Consider the following 18,159-nt stretch of genomic DNA (forward strand, 5'->3'; position numbering starts at 1 on the left):
GTATTTATGGTACTCCTTGGTAACTAAGACTCCTTGGTAACTCCTTGGGCATGGTCTAGGCCCCATGGATTGGTCTCAAATAAATCCCACAAACCACAGTTTGTTGAAATTCGGAAATATACTAGAATGGAAAAGTTCACAAGCCCCCCAAAGTGCTTCAATCTTTCACTAGGCTTTGTAGATCACATTAGGATCTCTCTTACCGGCTACTTAAAACACAGTACTTAATCTAAAAAATGGGTTGACACAGCTGTTAAGAGCTGCTGATTATACCCTAGCTACTGAGTTTCTAAGAATTCATTACTTCATTTAAGTTATTCAATTCTCATCCCAGGCAAAGGGAATAAGCATTCTTGTTTTCCCTACACAGAAAAATCTGAGAACTGGAATATATCTTAGATGCTGCTTCAAAAGAGTAACTGTGGTTACATATAAATTTATCAACAAAACTACTACCTTTTAAAAGTGAAGGTGATACTAATAATTTTGCTAGGGTAACAGGGAGGAACCAAGAGCAAAGAGGGAAGTATGGTTACCTTATATACAAGGGTCTCCTTTCTAAACCATATAAAATGTATATACCCCACAGAATAAAATCAAGAAACCCTAAAAAAAAAAAAAGCAAGTCACAAACTTCTAAAGAGGTGAATCCTGCCTGCTGCTTTATTGCTGAATTCTAGCTCCTGGTCCACCTCCAGGGGCCTGCTACTGTACTACTAGTGCCTGTACTACTAAATATATCCTGTTACTACCTGTATATGTGGCATAAGAAAAAATAATGACAGTAAAAGAGGCTCATCCCCTACTCTGTAAGATGTAAGCTACTGATAATATAAAAAAGGAAAAGATCAGGGGCACCTGGGTGGCTCAGTGGGTTAAGCCTCTGCCTTCAGCTCAGGTCATGATCCCAGGGTTCTGGGATTGAGCCCCACATCAGGCTCTCTGCTTAGCGGGAAGTCTGCTTCTCCCCCCACTCCACCGCCTGCCTCTCTGCCTACTTGTGATCTCTGTCAAGTAAATAAATAAAATCTTTAAAAAAAAAAAAAGGAAAAGATCATTTTATATAAGTGGTCTATTTGGACTTCAAACTTCAGCTACCAGGGAACTCCATACCCCACATAAAAGAGGGAATGAAACAGAACAATCTCCTGCCTCCATTTCCTTCTTGCCTAAACTGGATGAAAGTAGTAGTGGGTTGGAAGGAATGGAGATACGAGGAAGGGGTAGATATAAGAACAGTGAGGGAAGAGATGCACAGAGAGAAACAGGAAGACAAACACAGACAGACATGGTGACATTTGAAACCTTAGATCTAGCCACACCTAAAATCACTCATAGCCAATTTTTATTTGTGTTTTTATAATTTGCAATTACAAGGAGACTGGCCAGTACTTTTTCTGGAATATCCCTGACATACTAGATGGCCTACTGTATTACACATGCCTCATAAGGATATAATTACCATGATGGCATTTTAATGTATTAACTATTCCTTGCTTTAAACGTTTGAGTCTAAATATTTTTAATTTTTGCCATGTGTTAGCCATGAAAAAAAATTATATAACTGCAAAAATCTGAATAGAAAATGTTAAAAAAAAAAAACCCAGAAAACATTCTTTTTGAGATAAAAGCTTGAAAAATGCCAAGTAACAATGAAAAATAATATAGAGCCTTCTCTTGAGACAGGAAAAGCCTGAGAAGAGGCAAAGTTTGGCCTGATCATTTCAGTCAGTGGTTACAGAATGCCTCATAATTATTACAGTGAAAATGTTTACTAATATTCTCAATAATAAAGTTACTCATACTTTCCTATTTCCTCTAAAGTATTCATTTCTCCTTGACACCAGAGAAGATATTTTAAATGATCACATGGTTGTCATGAAACACAAGTAAACTTTAAAGATTTCTTTGAACATAGTTTAAAATTCAGTTTCATTTGAAGTGATGTTAAAAAAAAACAAACTATCTCATGATGTTTACATTTGAAAGTTATTTAATCTTAATGTTTTTTTTTTAATTAGGTTCCTCTCATCTATGCAAAAAAAACCCTTTGTCATACATCCTAAAACCCAGCCTCCCCATTAATCTGGTAAACTTGGTAATGAGAGCTTTAGAACCTATCACATATTTCCTTTATCCTCAGTTGGTTTAAGTCCCAGGTCTGAGCATCTTGATAAATTATAGTAGCTTCTTCTTAATCTATATTACTCTATATTCTCTGGCACTATTATTTTATTGTCTTTATTTATTATATAATATGCATATCATTTACTTATAAAATTCATATATAAATGTGAAATAATTTTTTAAAAGAAGCTCCTTTTAGGGCGCCTGGGTGGCTCAGTGGTTAAAGCCTCTGCCTTCGGCTCAGGTCATGATCCCAGGGTCCTGGGATCGAGCCTCACATCGGGCTCTCTGCTCAGCAGGGAGCTTGCCTCCTCCTCCTCTCTCTCTGCGCCTGCCTGTCTGCCTACTTGTGATCTGTCTGTCAAATAAATAAAAATCTTTAAAAAAAAAAAAAAAGAAGCTCCTTTTACCCTACATTTAAGACTCAGAACTAAAACTAACCTTTTTAAAAGTAGCATATGGAAAATAATAATGTTCTCCCAAATTATCTACTACCTTTGGCAAGCACCTAAACATTGTTAAAATGATGAATAATTTCTGATAAAAATCATATTATAATGTTAATAGGCTGCTGAAATAAATCTACATCATTATCAAATCCTTTCCTAGTTTTTCTTCTATTTTTCTGTATTTTGCAAGGTTTCTATACGGACTATGAATTTAACGTACCTAAGTACTTCCATAATTAGAAACATCGGAAGAGGTTGTTTTTAAAAACAAAAACCAGAAATATCCACCTGAATCAAATTCTACTGCTTGAGGACAATTACCGTAGAACTTACTTTCAACTAAAGATTATCTCTTCACTATAATTTAACGTAACTCTTAATCTCAGAGTTGACTTTCTAAAATGTCTACCTTGTGACATGGTGATAACGAATAGGAAGTCAAAGGTCCTGACCCAGCCATTAATTCACAATATGCTCTTATAAAAATCACTTCACCTCTCTAAACTTTCTCATCTATAAAATGAAAAGTTTTGGGGGCACGTGGGTTACTCAGTCATTAAGCTCTGCCTTCTACTCCTCCCTCTCCCACTCCCCCGGCTTGTGTTTCCTCTCTTGCTGTGTCTCTCTCTGTCAGATATATAAATAAAATCTTTAAAAATAATAATACTAAAACAAAGAGTTTTTATGAGATAGTCTCAAGATGTTCCAGTTCTAGACCTTTACATGTCCAAATTAATATTCTGGAGACATGCAGAGACACAGATTTACAAAATTATTGACATATATATATATATATATATATATATATATTTTTATAAATACACACACACATGTATATATAAGTTGGCATATTCATTAGTATTATATACATCTTACATATGTATAATTTATAAATAGACCTGTATTTTTTTTTAAGATTTTATTTCATTATTTGACAGAGACACAGTGAGAGAGGGAATACAAGCAAGGAGAGGGGGAAAGGGAAAAGCAGGCTTCCTGCCGAGCAGGGAGCCCAATGTGGGGCTCATTCCCAGAACCCTGGGATCATGACCCAAGCCGAAAGCAGATGCTTAATTACTGGACCATCCAGGCGCCCCTAAATATACCTATATTAATATAAAGTTTAAGATATAAGTAATGATAAAAGTAAAATGAGTAAAATAAATACCATCAGACCCAAAAATCAATCTTAACTTTAAAAAGAAAAAGAAGAAAATTAAAATTAGCCTTAAAGTGTTCCCTAGAAGGAATAGATGATTAAATAGGTGCACGGATAGGCAGAGGAAGGAGGGGTATGAGAGGGATTGAGAAAAAAGAACAAGAGTTGGGTGTTCCTTATGTGTGTCTCTATTCCTTAAAAAGTCAGGATCAGAGAGATAACCACCTTAGATCTTCCCATTTTAAGATCTTCATGATCTTCACTCTGTTTGCCTCCTAGATAGTCTGCAGTTGAATAGGAATTACTACCTTTGATTTAGTCAAGATTTTATCTTTGGTTTCTTCTCTATACGATGTCTCAAATAAGATAACATACTGTGTTTAACATACAGCATGTTCAAGTTATCAGATACTACATCCAAATGTAACCTATTAATATAGAAGGAAAACCTTCCTCTAAATCTCAATTTTCTGTTACTCAGAAAAATATCAAATCACCTTACCTGATATTGATACCTTGTTTGTATATTTTACATGCATCAGAAGGCAGAATTCGGGAAAGTAAAGGCACTGTATTTTTAAAAAGAAAAGATAAAAGATAACTACCTAGTTTTGAGACATTACAAATTTCTTAATTAGAAAAAGAGTAACTTAAACATTTTATTAATTCACTAAAATTGTAATAATTTCCTTTAAAATAGTATTTTCCACTTAAAAATAATATACAAAGCAATTCTGAGCAACTTCACAAATCTACTATTTAACTGGAATTGTTATATAGTTCACCACTCTACCCACCTACCCACCCACAAACACACAAACAGCAGTGTCAATACAGTGTCACTCTTGGGTTCATATTGCAGGACATTATTACAGATGAGGAAACAGTGCTCTATGACAACCAAACCATCTTGAATGGGTAACCTGATGAACCTGGATCCTTCCTGATCCTTTAAATACAACCTCATTAAATAGTAGAAAAGCAATGCGTATTTTAAAAACATAGACATTTTTAGAGCTAAATAGTCTAATTTGAGATTGAACTACAAATATGTGATCTTGGTTACTTAAGCTCACTGCACCTTAGTTTCAAAATCTGTAAAATGGAATCATACATTTACCTATAGATTTCTACATCCAGTATTGTTCATATTCATATCACAAGCATATTCTGATATTTTTATTATTTATTAACTGCTACATTTTTGGAAATAGTTATTCTTTGGATGAATAAATCTACATACAGGCTATACTAAGCTACCACATACAAAAGAAGAAAAAACCAAAATGTGAAGTTCAAAATACCTGAAATCAAGATCACATCACACATACATATGTATATAAGAATGTGTGTGTACAAGATATACTACATGCATATTTTATAAAATTCAGCATTTTAAAAATGAATGTTAAATCAACCTCAGTTAAAAAGAAACAAAAATTTCAGAAAAATTAAAGGCTAGTTTTTTAGTTAACTTTTTAAAAAGCATCATTATTTTCCAATTAACATAAAAGGTGTATTAATATATCAATGTCTTTTTTAAATTCTTAGGGGTCATATAATCCATGATTTTCAGCATTAAAGATAGTTTTCTAGACATTTCATTATACAAAAATAAGTTACTGCCCAAAGGGAATATCAACTAAGAGTTACCCTAGTCAGAAAATATAAGTCATTTTCTTTTTTTTTCTTTTTAGTTTCAGAGGTAGAATTTAGTCATTTATCAGTTGCATATAACACCTAGCATTTATTACATCAAGTGCCCTCCTTAATACCCATCACCCAATTATCACTTCCCCATAACCAACTCCCTTCTAGCAACCCTCAATTTATTTCCTTGAGTTCAGTGTCTCTTACGATTTGCCTCCCTCTCAATTTTTATCTTATTTTTCCTTCCCTTCCCCTATGTTCATCTGTTTTGTTTCTTAAATTCTGTATACGAGTGAAATCATATGGTATGTGTCTTTCTCTAACTGACTAGTTTCGCTTAGCACAATACCCTCTAGCAGTTCCATCCATGTCATTGCAAATGCCAAGGTTTCCTTCTTTTTGATGACTCAGTAACCATTATATGATAAAAATCTTTATCATATGAAACAACAGAAGTTGAGAATAGCAATAATAGCATTTATCTTATATAAATGATCAAAGCTCTTCTTTAATGCTCTTTAATCAATATCCAGTTTTCCTGTCCTTAAGTGTTTAGTAAAGTGTGAAAAAGATAATTAAAGATAGCACCCTAATTTGTGAATTTAATTTATTGCATCTTTTGAAGTAGTATGGTAACCTATGGTAACAAAACAAAATTTAGAATTATGTATCAGTACTTATTTATCAAAAATCAGAAACACAGGAATAAATACAGAGACAAAATAAATTGAGGAATTGAGAAGCAAAAGCTAATAAAAAGGGAAAAAGGAACACCATAGGCAAAAAAAAACAAAAAAGATTCCTGCTAGCTTTTAATACATTCCAAAAATGGAGCGATTTGCATTTTCCCAATTCTGTGATGACTTTTTTCCTCCCTCATATAAACTGAACAATCGCGGTCTCTTTATCTTAAGTTATCTCAGCATAATCTGAGAGTTTAACATAGCACTCCAAAGGTAGCATAATTCACTGAACTGAAAAAAGAAGAGTCTCTACATTTTAATTTTGGATTTGTTTTTCCTTTTCAACACTTCCTTTTGATTCAGGGTCTTTTCTGGGTCCATACAAATTTTAGGATTGTTTGTTCCAGCACTTTGAAAAATGCTCTTGGTATTTTAATCAGGATGGCGATGAAAGTATAGACTGCTCTGGGCGGCACAGATATTTTAACAATGTTTATTCTTACAATCCATGAGCATGGAATGTTTTTCCATCTTTTTGTATCTTCTTCTATTTCCTTCATGAATGTTTTGTAGTTCCTAGATCCTTGTACTCTTTGGTTAGGTTTATTCCAAGGTATCTTATGGGTTTTGGTGCTATTGGTGCTACTGTAAATGGAACAGATTTTCTAATTTTTCTTTCTACAGTTACATTGTTGGTGTAGAGGAAAGCAACTGATTTCTACGCATTGATTTTGTATCCTGCCACATTACTGAATTGCTGTATGAGTTCTAGTAATTTGGGGATGGTATCTTTTGGGTTTTCCACATAAAATATCACATCATCTGCGAAAAGAAAGAGTTTAACTTCTTCTTTGCCAATCTGAATACTTTTTATTTCTTTCTTTTGTCTCATTGCTGTTGCTAGGATGGGTATTAAGGAGGGAACAGACTGCATGGAGAACCGGGTATTATACGCAATGAATCATGGAACACTACATCAAAAACTAATGAGGTACTACTGTATGGTGACTAACATAACATAATAAAAAAAAAAATGGTTTTCCTGTCATTTATGCCTTGATCTTAAGAATAGTTTCTAAACCTAGTATTTTCCATCTACAATACACAAATAATAGTCTCAAATACAGAACGGATACTCTGTAGATTATGAGATAAAGAAACTTGTAAAATATTAGTTTTTCTGTTTAAATGTGCTATATACACAAACCTAAATTTGAAGTCATGATTATTACGATGCTATAAATTATTTAATATTTTGCAGTAGGCATAAAAAGGGCTTCCTTCAAAAATATAGTTTCATTTCTTCCACACCAAAATAAAAGTTTGCAGTATCTGTGGTAGTTATTAACCTCATTTAAAAATGAAGACACTTGGGAAAGATACGTGATTTGCCACATCAGATAGGAACCAGTACTTCTGAGTCTGATTTAAAGCTTTTCTATACCTAAAAACCTAAGCTGGAATAGTTTAGTTTACTTGCTATTAACCAAGTCTGAAGCAATTTTCAGTCAAACACTAGATATAACAGTATGAAAAAGGGTGTGCATGCTCCACTACCTCTAATTAAACCTAATCCTAGATCTCAGTATTTCCTAACTTTCCCTTATTTCTGAGTTGCTCTTTTATCTTTTTAATATCAGAGTTTAAAAAAAAAAAGTGTCATATTTATGTAGCATTTTATGTTTGCAAAGGGAATTTATAAATTCTTTTTTTTTTTTTAAGTAGACTCCATGCCCAAAACATGGGGCTTGAACTCACAACCCTGAGATCAAGAGCTATATGTTCTACCAACTAAGCCACTCAGGTACCCCAATATTAGGGGTTTTGACAATGCAGAGAAACACACCTAAATTCTAGAAAAAAGCTGATTAAATCTAAAAACAGGGATTATCCTGCATTTTTTAAATCCAAAGTTTCTAAATTAAATATAGCCAATGAACTTAGTTTTTAGAGTTACACATGATATCCAGCCATTAGATGCTAGTAGTTTTGACAGAAATCAGTAAAATCCTTTATCAACAATAAAACAGATGTGCTGACTTTTTTACATCAAAGTCAAGTTCCCAAAGAAGGAATACTTTCAATACCGAGTTGTTATGTCATAAATTTGATTATGCAATATTTATAAAGTTTATAACTACAGATACATGTATAATTTCAGCAGTGCTTACATCCATTTCTGTTTCTTCACATAACTGAAATGTTACTTTCAAAATATTTTAAAACATTTTAAAAGATAAACTTTTTAGATAAACTATTTTAGAATTTAAACTACTAACAATTTCTTGAGAATCAGTTAAAGAGCCAATATACTCAAGGAACTACTTCAATATAAGATTGCCAAGCAGGGGTGCCTGGGTGACTCAGTGGGTTAAAGCCTCTGCCTTCGGCTGGGGTCATGATCCCAGGGTTCTGGGACTGAGCCCCACATCGGGCTTTCTGCTTGGCAGGGAGCCTGCTTCCTCCTCATCTCTCTGACTGCTTCTCTGCCTACTTGTGATCTCCCTCTGTCAAATAAATAAATAAAATTAAAAAAAAAAAAAAAAAAAAGATTGCCAAGCAGGCCTGGGGTTTTCACAGATGGAAAAAAAAAAAATTGGGTAAAAACAATAGTATTCAGGTTTTACACCAATCTGACCTAGAGTTCTTTTATTTTACAAAGCTACTACAAATCCCTTTTTCTCTCAGTGTTCTAAAACACCAGGACTCTGAATGTTATATAAAGCATAAAGGCAAGGTAGGTCTACAGCGTAAAAAAATCATGTGTGATTTAGATGGAGCCAAAACTAACCCAATAACCTAGAGTTGTAACAATGTTGGAAAAAAATGATTATGTTAGAAACCAAAACTTTACATTTAGAGATAAAACACACTATAGAAATTTTAATCATTCACGCTATATATTATTATGTATTTGTTAAAATAAAGTACTTCCTCATGAACCAATGTGGAAATATGTCTATGATACATTATGTAAAAATGACAAATTGCATAAAAATATAATGGCATGATCCCATTAAAAAATAATTCTGAGGATAAATACACATATATGTATTCATTTGTGTGTATATATACACGCACACATACACCTGTATTAATTTTGAAAAGGGTTTGAAAGCATTCACGTGAACGTTAACAGTGATTTTTATGGTTGTCAATATCTGATTAGTTTGATGATGATTTGGGGGATAAATATCACTAAGCATTCAAATACCTTTGTATCATAGAAATTAATTGAGATGCTTTAAAAAAATATGTAAGCTCAATATCCAAGCCTACATACAAATTACATTGCTTTTAAATCTTCAAAAAACACTCCAAATTTAGTAGTTGCTTAACTAGTAAAGGTCACTAGCATCAAATTCCTATGTAGACATAAAGGTTTTCTCCCTAAGTGGACTGAGATTTAAAATGGGGATGAGGGAAACTTACCTTGCCAAGATAAATCATTAAATGACTGCAAAATATCTAGGGATTAAGATCTTATAAATAATTGAAACAGTGAGCAACCAAACAGTATGTTAAACAAGTAGCTATAAAGTATACAATAAAAGTGGCAAAGTGACTGAAAGATGACAAAATATACAAAATCATAATGTTAACTGAATTCTTCTCATTCAGGGATCTAAGTACTATATTTCAATTTCCTTAAATTCAGCAATTTAATAATCCTATAATTATTCTCTTCCCTTTGAGAATTCCTTATATTTATTACAATATTCAAACCTTCATTTTGTTTAAAAGAAAAGATAATTTTCAATCTTAAAAATAAGATTTTTGAAAGTTTTTTTAAGTTAATTTAATTTTCTTTCAGAGTTCCAATACTCATTGTTTATGCACCATACCCAAGATTTTTGAAAGTTATTATTTAGGTTGGGATAATTAAGTATTACTATAGGGCTTTACTACCATTACATTCAATGTAATGAAAAATATTTAATTTTCCTTAAGGCAAGTATCAAATTTGCTAACATTTCTATAGAATAGTTATTTTTGCACTTGCATTTCTGCATGTGCACATATTTTACAGTGAAACACAGCACATTCTTACCCCAGCTTTGAAAATCCCAGTGAAGTTCCAGATAAAAGTCACCTAGCTGAGAAACAAAATACAAATAATTACTGAATGCATCTTAGTTTAACAGCTCTTATATCTACTGAATATTTTATTTTTTTTTTCAATCTATAATCATAAAAGGTCTAAACACAGGAATAGAAAGTAGTTTCAATTTCTGGAATTGGAAGAAAAAATATGGTTAAATCACAAAATAAAACATTACAATAGTACACATTATTATACTTATCTACAAAGGAAAATATGCACCAACTGTATATTTTACAAGAGTATTTTAACCACACTGAAACATATCTGAAACTGACAGGCATTTAAATTGGTATCAACAGTGTTGGGAGAGGCAAGATGGCAGAGCAGCAGCAGACTGAAATGACATCAGATCCCAGGAGTTAAGCTAGGTAGGTATCAAACCATTCTGAATACCTACAAACTTAATAGGAGATAGAAGAAAAGAAGAGCAGCAACTCTAGGAACAGAAAACCCACCACTTTCTGAAAGGTAGGATGTGCGGAGAAGTGAATCCAAAGCAACGGGAAAACAGACCGCGGGGGGAGGGGCCGGCTCCCGGCAAGTGGCAGAGCAGTGCACAAAATGAGAACTTTCAGAAGTCTGCTCCGCTTAGGGACATCGCTTCAGAGGTTAAGTAGGGGTGAAGCCCTCGCGGGGACAGTGTGGTCTCAGGTCCCATGGGGTCACAGAAAGATTGGGGGTGTCTGAGTGTGGCAGAGCTGTAGGGTATCAGGTTGGGGAAGCCTACTACAGAGACAGAGCCGAAGAGTGAGCGTTCAGAGCAGAGTTACCTTAAACCGGGATCCAAGGCACAGTCTGACCACTGCTCTTCCAGCAGGTACCCCATAAGCGGCAGATCCGGGGAGACTCACCTTCCTCCTCCAGGAGGAGCAGTGCAGCAGTAATCTGCTGGGTTTGGAGACTCCAAACGGGGTCTCCAGATAGAGTTTGGAGACAGTTTCTATCTCCAAACAGACAGAAATGCTTGGTCACAGGCTGGATGAGCTCAGAGTACAGCCAGAGACCAGGGAGACAGGAGTGACTGCTTATCTTTGAGGGCTCACTGTGGAGCTATACTACCTAAAGCAATCTACACATTTAATGCAATGCCTATCAAAATCCCATCCATTTTTTTCAAAGAAATGGAACAAATAATCCTAAAATTTATATGGAACCAGAAAAGACCTCGAATAGCCAAAGGAATATTGAAAAAGAAAGCCAAAGTTGGTGGAATCACAATTCCAGACTTCAAGCTCTATTTCAAAGCTGTCATCATCAAGACAGTATGGTACTGGCACAAAAACAGACACACAGATCAATGGAACAGAATAGAGAGCCCAGAAATAGACCCTCAACTCTATGGTCAACTAATCTTCGACAAAGCAGGAAAGAATGTCCAATGGAAAAAGGACAGTCTCTTCAACAAATGGTGTTGGGAATTGGACAGCCACATGCAGAAGAATGAAACTGGGCCATTTCCTTACAGCACACACAAAAATAACTCCACATGGATGAAAGACCTCAATGTGAGACAGGAATCCATCAAAATCCTTGAGGAGAACACAGGCAGCAACCTCTTCAACCTCAGCCACAGCAACTTCTTGCTAGAACATCGCCAAAGGCAAGGGAAGCAAGGGCAAAAATGAACTATTGGGATTTCATCAAGATCAAAAGCTTTTGCACAGCAAAGGAAACAGTTAACAAAACCAAAAGACAACTGACAGAATGGGAGAAGATATTTGCAAATGACATATCAGATAAAGGGCTAGTATCCAAAATCTATAAAGAGCTTAGCAAACTCAACACTCAAAGAACAGATAATCCAATCAAGAAATGGGCAGAGGACATGAACAGACATTTCTGCAAAGAAGACATCCAAATGGCCAACAGACACATGAAAAAGTGCTCCACATCACTCTGCATCAGGGAAATCCAAATCAAAACCACAATGAGATACCACCTCACACCAGTCAGAATGGCTAAAATTAACAAGTCAGGAAATGACAGATGCTGGCGAGGATGCGGAGAAAGGGGAACCCTCCTACACTGTTGGTGGGAATGCAAGCTGATACGACCGCTCTGGAAAACAACATGGAGTTTCCTCAAAAAGTTGAAAATAGAGCTACCCTACAACCCAGCAATTGCACTACTGGGTATTTACCCTAAAGATACAAACGTAGTGATCCGAAGGGGCACATGTTTATAGCAGCAATGTCCACAATAGCCAAACTATGGAAAGAACCTAGATGTCCATCAACAGGTGAATGGATAAAGATATGGTGTATATGTGTATATGTGGTGTATATGTGTGTGTATATATATATATATACACATATACACAATGGAATACTTTGCAGCGATCAAAAGAAATGAAATCTTGCTATTTGCAAAGAAACAAGTCCATTTGCTGAGCAAAATAAGTCAATCAGAGAAAGACAATTATCATATTATCTCCCTGATATGAAGAATTTGAGAGGCAGAGTGGTGGCTTTGGGGGATAGGGAAGGAAAAATGAAACAAGATGGGATTGGGAGGGAGACAAACCATAAGAGACTCTTAATCTTACAAAACAAACTGAGGGTTGCTGGGGGGAGGGGGAGTATGGAGAGGGTGGCTGGGTTATGGACATTGGGGAGGGTATGTGATATGGTTGAGTGCTGTGAAGTGTGTAGGACTGATGATTCACACACCTGTACTCCTGGGGCAAATAATACATTATATGTTAATAAAAATAATTAATAAAAAATTGGTATCAATAAATAGTCCATTTATCAGCATAACCAAAATAACAATAACTATAACTGTAAAAATAGCCAAACCTTTAGATGTTTTATAAAATAAACTTCCAAAATGACTATTTGTGCAGTCTCATAATGGACTAAGAAAATGACACTCTGAAATAGAAACTTTTTCTATAAAGTGGTAATACAAATTTACTAAATCTGAAATATGAAATTACACCATATGAGATGTTAAGTTTGTATTTCACAAATTAGAAGCTAGACAGCAAAGCCTATAACTGTTAAGGAAACTACTGTGATCAAATATTCTAAAAAAAATTTATCTCTTGAGATATAAAACCAAAAAAAGTATACTTCAGAGGAGACACAGTTAACACGAGAGGTCTATCTCTCACAGTTCTTTCAGACATCAAACATACAGTAGACAAAAATAAGAGAAAACAAAGCTCTCTTCCTTTCTGTGCCAGCACATCCAGCTCTTAAGATCAGAATGTAGGATAGACAAAAAGAGTTTTGTTATATAAAGAAAATGCTGGCCTCAGTTAGTGGCCTCAGTTCTTAGGTGATCTTCCAATCCAAAGGACAAAGGAAAATTATTGCCATTACTTATGAACTACCTCCTTTTTCCTTAGAGCTCTTATCTAATTCATTGAAAACAGTAATTCTTTATCTCCTTTCCTGGTTCAAAGTAAATGGTGCTTCCATAGGATTAAATTTATCCATTATAATCAGGGTATTTTGTTTTATCATTATTGCTCAGTTCAAACAGGACTTTTACCATTTCTTGACTCCTAATAATCCAGAAATTAGACTGCATTTTAAAAATGCTTAAAAATACACTTACAATTTGCTCTTTAGTACAAGATTGGCAAAGAGATATAACTTACCTCTTTTAGGGCTTTTAATAATCGAGGTCGTTTTTCTTCAACACTTTCCCTGGATTGCTGCTTAAGCTTCCTTAAAAGAGCTGTAACTGAAGTTTAAATTAAAATTCTTTTTAACTTAAAATAAATTTCACCATGCTAGATTGTCAATTACAGCTCAATTAAAAAAATTTATACAAAAAACTTTTTTGCCATGTTAGAAAATACCTCTAGCTTACTATGCAAAGACATAAATATAGACATTATAAATAAGTTGATAAGTTTAATAAAACTGTTACAAACCCCAAAGAAAATTGAAAAGAGATACCTTAACATGAACTTATATTCACACTAGTATTTCTAGTTTTTAATTATCAGCGAGGATTTACCTAAGTGAGCCAAGATTAACCAATCTAAGTCAGATGATGCAATGTCCTGCTATAACACTGATCTAAAAGATCTCTAAGACAGATCTCAAAAATCCCACTGGATATTACTTTATAAAAATGTAGTTATTTGTAATTATTACTGGGTGTATCTGTTCTTTTCTCCCTAGAGGTTGTACTCTCAAAGACCACCACATAGTAGAAAAAATATAAAAACGAATCCTATTTTATCCATGAAAAGAACTTCTAAATCTCTTAAAATCTGAAGCCCTCCATAGTCTTTTCTCAATAGTTCAGACGAGATTTAAACACATTGCCTAACTGCAAACTCCAGCTTTATTAATTATTAGCTATATGTAAATGGACAAGTTACTTAATTTCCCTAAATTTCAGTTTCTTTTTTTCATTTGCCAAGTAAAAAATAAAGTGAAATCTACACAGAATTTCTGTAAAGGCTCAATATAAGTTGCTTACTACTGTGCCTGCAATTAAGTAAATATAATTTTTACCTATTAGAATAAAGGTCTAAAACTGACTAGAAAATATCAATCAATCCCTAACATTTACTGAAATAAGGGAAAATATTAGACTTAAATCAAGTAAGCCTAACAAAAGATAAGAAGATAGAAAATATGCACTGGGGGAAAATATGTACATTACTACATGCTGACTTCCTCTTAGTCCTGACATATTTTTCACATATATCTATATATCTGAATATATATATATATATTCATATACGTTTAAAAATACTATTATTTTTACTACTTTACAATATTCATTCTTATAAACTACTTAAAGCCTTATGTGGAATACAGAAGCAAAAGGTAAAAAAAAGAAAAAAGAAAAATGAAAGAAGACTGTACTGAAAGCTTGAACCAGATTTGTTTTGTTTACAATGGCCAAAATAGGAAAAAAACTAGAGAAAAATCTGAAAAACGGTGCAATCTATTCTTACTTTGAACTACACCTCTAACCATAACCCCACTGTATTTTAAAGAGTCAAAAATCAAAGAACAAATTTAAATTACTTATGGTCTTTTGGAACAACAAAAGAGGCTGAGATTAGCCCTAGAAACCAAGGTGTGCGACCTCATCTCATCATATAGTCCTACAGCTAGCTTTGTGACATAGGTCAATAGTTTCCAAATACAAGTCTACATTCTACAGTGCCCAACTGTTCAAGTTCCCAGTGATATGCAGTAAAATGAATATTTTTTTCAATTTAAGGATTATTCTTTCTGCTATTTTTGGTTTCAAAATGTCATTTTTTAAGAAATGGTGATCACAGCAAGAAAGCAATTATCTTTTTTTTAAAGTTTTTACACGCTAAAATGAAATGTTACCTACTCCACCTCAATCCTCAAATACAATTTTTTTCTGGCCTGTGAAATCCAAATAGTCTGAGAACCAATGACCTGGATAATCATTAAAGTTCTTTCCAGATATAAATTTATATGAATCTGGCTAACCTCATGTTTTTTTGATTTAACTTTAATATCAAAGCTTTATTAGCCAAATGTAGTAGAATTCTTTTTATGATTAATTAAAATTTTATAATTAATTAAAATTTAATTAATTAAAATTTTATAATTTATAATAAATTCAAGTATTTTAATAAATCTTCCTTGCCTTTAAGGAAGGCAATTTGCCTTCAAATTCAAACAAACCTCTGTGAATGTAAGGAAAAGAAAGAATTCAATTCATATATAGAAAAGAAATCTTAATAAAAAGCAGAAGTTATATATTTTTCCCCAGGTAAATGTACTGAAACTGACTGAACACATGTAGTAAATAACAGTTACATTAAAATGGAACATTCTTAAAAAGATAGTGATAAAGAGATTTACATTACATTAAAAAATAACATCAACTCAAACTTTCTCATGAAAATGGAAACAAACATTCAGAATGCAATTATACAAAATTATCAGTATGTTTTTGTGGGATCAGGATTTGTACTCCCATATTGTAAGAATCACATTAACGATGACTGATAATAAGGATAAAATTAGCTTTAGAGGATTTGGATGGTGTTAGAATTCATACAAAGACTCAAATAAAGAACTCCAATAAACCATAACTTATTTAACTTTCTCTTTCTTTTCCCACACAAAGTACTTTTAAAATACTCAGTTGGTTGTGCCTAAAACCTTTGGAACTATGCCCTCCTGCTCCAAGAATTACTTAAATCTGTATTTTCTGCTCTCCACTTCCTTCTATGCTCCAGAATAATTATTTCCCACTTCTTATTTTAGACAGTTCTGTGGACATACCATAGATAACTCAAACTCAACAAATCTAACATCAAATTAATTAAATCCAAGACTGATAGCTCTCCGATACTGACCTAGGCTGATCACTGTTCAGCACGCAACAATCATAAGACAGAAAAACAACATAATTTTGAAATTTTATTAACTTTAAAGTGAAATAATTCTCTTTTTTTAAAGTTCATTTTTTAGTAATCTCTACAGACAACTTCGGGCAACCAAACTCATGACCCTGAGATCAAGAGTTACCTGCATTTCTGACTAAGCCAACCAGGTGTCCTCCCTAAGTGAAATAATTTTAAATAGTCTCCAAAAAATACAGTATCATTTCGTTCTACAGCACAAAAACATCAGCAGAAATCAGACCAAAAAAGAAACAGGTCACAGTGCTTGCTAATAATTTATAGTATCAGATTATATTTTGCTAATTAGATAAAATATTTCAGTAAAAATTATATTAGATTATCTCTAATTTTTTTAAATAATGTAATTTTCTAAGATAGAAAATTTTAATGTAACACAAGCTAAATAATCAAAAATTTAAATCATAATTTTTTTAACTAATCCATTAATTTTATTATGTTCAGTTAGCCATCATACAGTACATTAGTTTTTGATGTAGTGTTCGATGATTCATTAGTTGTGTGTAACACCCAGTGCTCATCACAACACGTGCTCTCCTTAATACCCATCACCCTGTTACCCCATCCTTCTCCCCTCCATAACCCTCAGTTTGGTTTCCAGGGTCCAGATTCTCTCATGTAAATCATAATTTTTAAAACAATTTCAAAGTATAGACCCATTTAATACCATTATAATTACATCCATATATTTCTAAATATATAGCTGAAGAGTTGTTAAATTTCCTATTCTTTAAGTTAGGTGTTAAATATTTCCATTTCATATGATGGGAAATAACTTTTAAAAAGCACTGACTAATTATGGATATATAATGATACAGTGATTGGCAATGGAATACCATTCAGAATGTATATCTAAGACATCACTCTATAGAAAAAAAATCACTTTAAAAGCAGATCTTAACTACTATGGGCCTCAATCTTTTATATTAAAATCTAGTAACTGATTTGTCAAGAAAATGGTTTCTTGACCTTCCCAATAGATTAAGTTCCTAAAGAGCAGAGACCATGTCTTCATTCTCTACATCTTACTATACATACATGCTTTGTATTAAGAATTCAAAAAATATTCACTGACTCTAAATAAAGGTTATGTGAAAGCCACATAAGTCTCACTGTAAGTCAGAAACCCAGGAGTCCATCTGGTTTCCTCTCCATTCCACTAATGGGTTAGAAATATCAAAGAAAGTTCCTTTAGACTGGTTGCTGCAACTTCTATTCTCAGTTTGTTTTATCTGTACATGTTTTTGTCCTTTCCCTGACATAATTCTAGGATTACTATGGTTTCTTATTCTCAAAAGAGTCTCTTGATTTTGTCCAAAAAGGACAACTGTCAATGAATAACAACAAATATATATATATATATATATATATATATATATACACACACTCATATAATTGTTAAATCATCACAATTTTATCTCATTAAATCCTAAGCCCAAATGTAACGTCACCATTAAAAACATTAAAAGCTGCCAAAGAAGCCCCACAAAGATGTAGTATGTGGATTACATATGAAGTTAAGACATAAGAGCCCAAAATGAAGTATCAAATAGAACTAAATCCACATAACATCCGAAGAACGTTCAATCTTAATGCACTTA

At 33.3% G+C, this 18,159-nt stretch overlaps 1 protein-coding gene across 1 annotated transcript in view; it reads right to left on the reverse strand.

Moving 5' to 3' along the window:
• The window catches only part of ANKRD13C (ankyrin repeat domain 13C), a 92,304-nt gene that overhangs the window by 38,315 nt on the left and 35,830 nt on the right, over positions 1–18,159 (reverse strand). Inside the window, exons 4-6 of the mRNA XM_032870091.1 lie at positions 13,781–13,866; positions 10,120–10,165; positions 4,238–4,304 (exon numbers count right to left, since the gene is read on the reverse strand). Of these exons, the coding sequence (XP_032725982.1) occupies positions 4,238–4,304; positions 10,120–10,165; positions 13,781–13,866 (199 nt within the window). The remainder of the gene's footprint in view (positions 1–4,237; positions 4,305–10,119; positions 10,166–13,780; positions 13,867–18,159) is intronic.

The sequence above is a fragment of the Lontra canadensis genome, unplaced genomic scaffold (assembly GCF_010015895.1).
Source record: "Lontra canadensis isolate GAN:19392208 unplaced genomic scaffold, GSC_riverotter_1.0 scaffold40, whole genome shotgun sequence".
NCBI lineage: Eukaryota > Metazoa > Chordata > Mammalia > Carnivora > Mustelidae > Lontra > Lontra canadensis.